General features: G+C 50.4%; 1 protein-coding gene across 1 annotated transcript in view; it reads right to left on the bottom strand.

The window, feature by feature from the left end:
• The window catches only part of dhx16 (DEAH-box helicase 16), a 24,774-nt gene that overhangs the window by 10,315 nt on the left and 12,614 nt on the right, over positions 1 to 1,845 (bottom strand). Inside the window, exons 12-14 of the mRNA XM_015395199.1 lie at positions 1,647 to 1,745; positions 458 to 610; positions 235 to 387 (exon numbers count right to left, since the gene is read on the bottom strand). Of these exons, the coding sequence (XP_015250685.1) occupies positions 235 to 387; positions 458 to 610; positions 1,647 to 1,745 (405 nt within the window). The remainder of the gene's footprint in view (positions 1 to 234; positions 388 to 457; positions 611 to 1,646; positions 1,746 to 1,845) is intronic.

Below are 1,845 nucleotides of genomic sequence, written 5' to 3'. Positions count from 1 at the left end.
GGTTTTGACCCAAGGGGTTCTGACTAGGCGGTTTTGACCCAAGGGGTTCTGACTAGGCGGTTTTGACCCAAGGGGTCCTGACCCGGCGGTCCTCCTGCTGACCCTGAAGCTCTGATCCCTGATTCTTCTGCAGACAGGACAGCGGCAGTAACCAGATGGACCTGCAGCAGCAGACCAAGGCTGACTGACCCAACTACTCGTCTCCATCACTAGTTCTGCAGCAGCTGGGGGTCAAAGGTTAGCTACCCGTGAGCAGGGCGTGACGATCAGCGACTCCATGCCGGTGCGGGCGTTGTAGCTCTTCTGCTTGCAGAAGCCGGGGTCGATGACGTAGATGATGCCGTCGATGGTCAGCGAGGTTTCTGCGATGTTGGTGGCCACCACCACCTTGGAGAGGAGGTCAGAGGTCAGAGGCTGAGCCATCCACAGAGACCCCACACACAGAGCTTAGACCGACCTTCCGGGCTCCAGGGGGAGTCGGGCTGAAGATCTTGGCCTGCATGTCGGACGGCAGGTTGGCGTAGATGGGGAGGACGACCAGCTCGGCGATCTTGGACCCCAGCCGCCTGCACCTCTCCTGCAGCATCTCGCAGCACGCCTCGATCTCCTCCTGCAAACAGAGGGCGTCAGGGAGTGGGCGGAGCTAACAGAAACATCCTTCAAAGCAGGAGATCATCATCAGGGTCCTTCATGGCTCTAAATAAAAGCCGATCAGATGGAGGAAGTAGACCATCTTTTCCTCGGTTTCCACTTCCTGGTTGTTTTCCTGCCTCCCTGTTTACATTCTGATCACTGCTGCACTTTATGAATGTTCATTTATGCTAAGCTGCTCGTTCACCGTCTGACAGCTGCAGGCATCCAAATGTCATTTTGTAAACAATCTGTGGACAAATATTACACTAAAGTTTGTCCAAGTCAGACAGCGCCACCTACTGCCAATGCTCCATGAACATTTTCCTGCTCTGTCCATGAACAACAAAGCTGCAGCTGATTAGCTGTAACTATCCCCAAACCTCAGCTCTGTTCAGCCGCCACCTTAAAACCTATTCTATAATTAAACTTGGACTAAAAATCCAACATTTAGTCTGAAGAAAAAGACTGAGGGCTGATCTTTATTATTGCTTTCATTAAAGGTGAGCTTTGAATGTGAAAAATCAGGAGGGAATGTTTTTTTTAGAAATACGCAGCTCATATTCAGATGAGCAACTTTATGAGTGGAGGCAGAGCTGGGTGATAAAATAATAACAATATGTGATGTGAAAGAAGTTATGAGACCGCCGCCATGACGCTGTGACGGACCAATAGGAACAGAACCAGGTCAGATTAGGTTGACCTGTGTCTATGTCTGGGCTGCAGTAGCCAACTCAACAACAACAACAACAAAAAAAAAAAGATGGCTCCTTCTGGAGGGAATCCAACGGAGAACATCGGTAACGTTACGGAAAAGTAGGAGATTGCTGAACGGAAGCGCCCAAACAGTTCGGCAGGAGGAATTTCAGGTGTGGCAGACTGTCGACCCCTTTAGCCAAACCCAGTGCCTGAAGTTAGAGCCCAGTCTGTTCACCCCCGTTACTCTGGTTCCCCTAAATCCAACCCTGGGCCTCCAGCAGACGTTTCCTGTAAACTCTGTGTTCTATAAATGGTACCTGTCCGGTGAGGAAGACCAGAACGTCTCCTGGAGGCTGAGTGACGTGGATCTGCAGCACTGAAACCACACATGCATCCAGGTAGTCCGCCTCTGGAGCCTAAACACAGGGGGGGGATAAGAATAAAACAGTAAAATATCAAAACACACAGAAAAGCATTTGGCATTAAGTCGGTTACAGATGTTCTGGAAACTCTGAG

The sequence above is a fragment of the Cyprinodon variegatus genome, unplaced genomic scaffold (genome assembly GCF_000732505.1).
Source record: "Cyprinodon variegatus isolate N-32 unplaced genomic scaffold, C_variegatus-1.0 Scaffold730, whole genome shotgun sequence".
Classification (NCBI taxonomy): Eukaryota; Metazoa; Chordata; class Actinopteri; order Cyprinodontiformes; family Cyprinodontidae; genus Cyprinodon; species Cyprinodon variegatus.
This window is presented reverse-complemented; position numbering and strand designations above follow the sequence as displayed.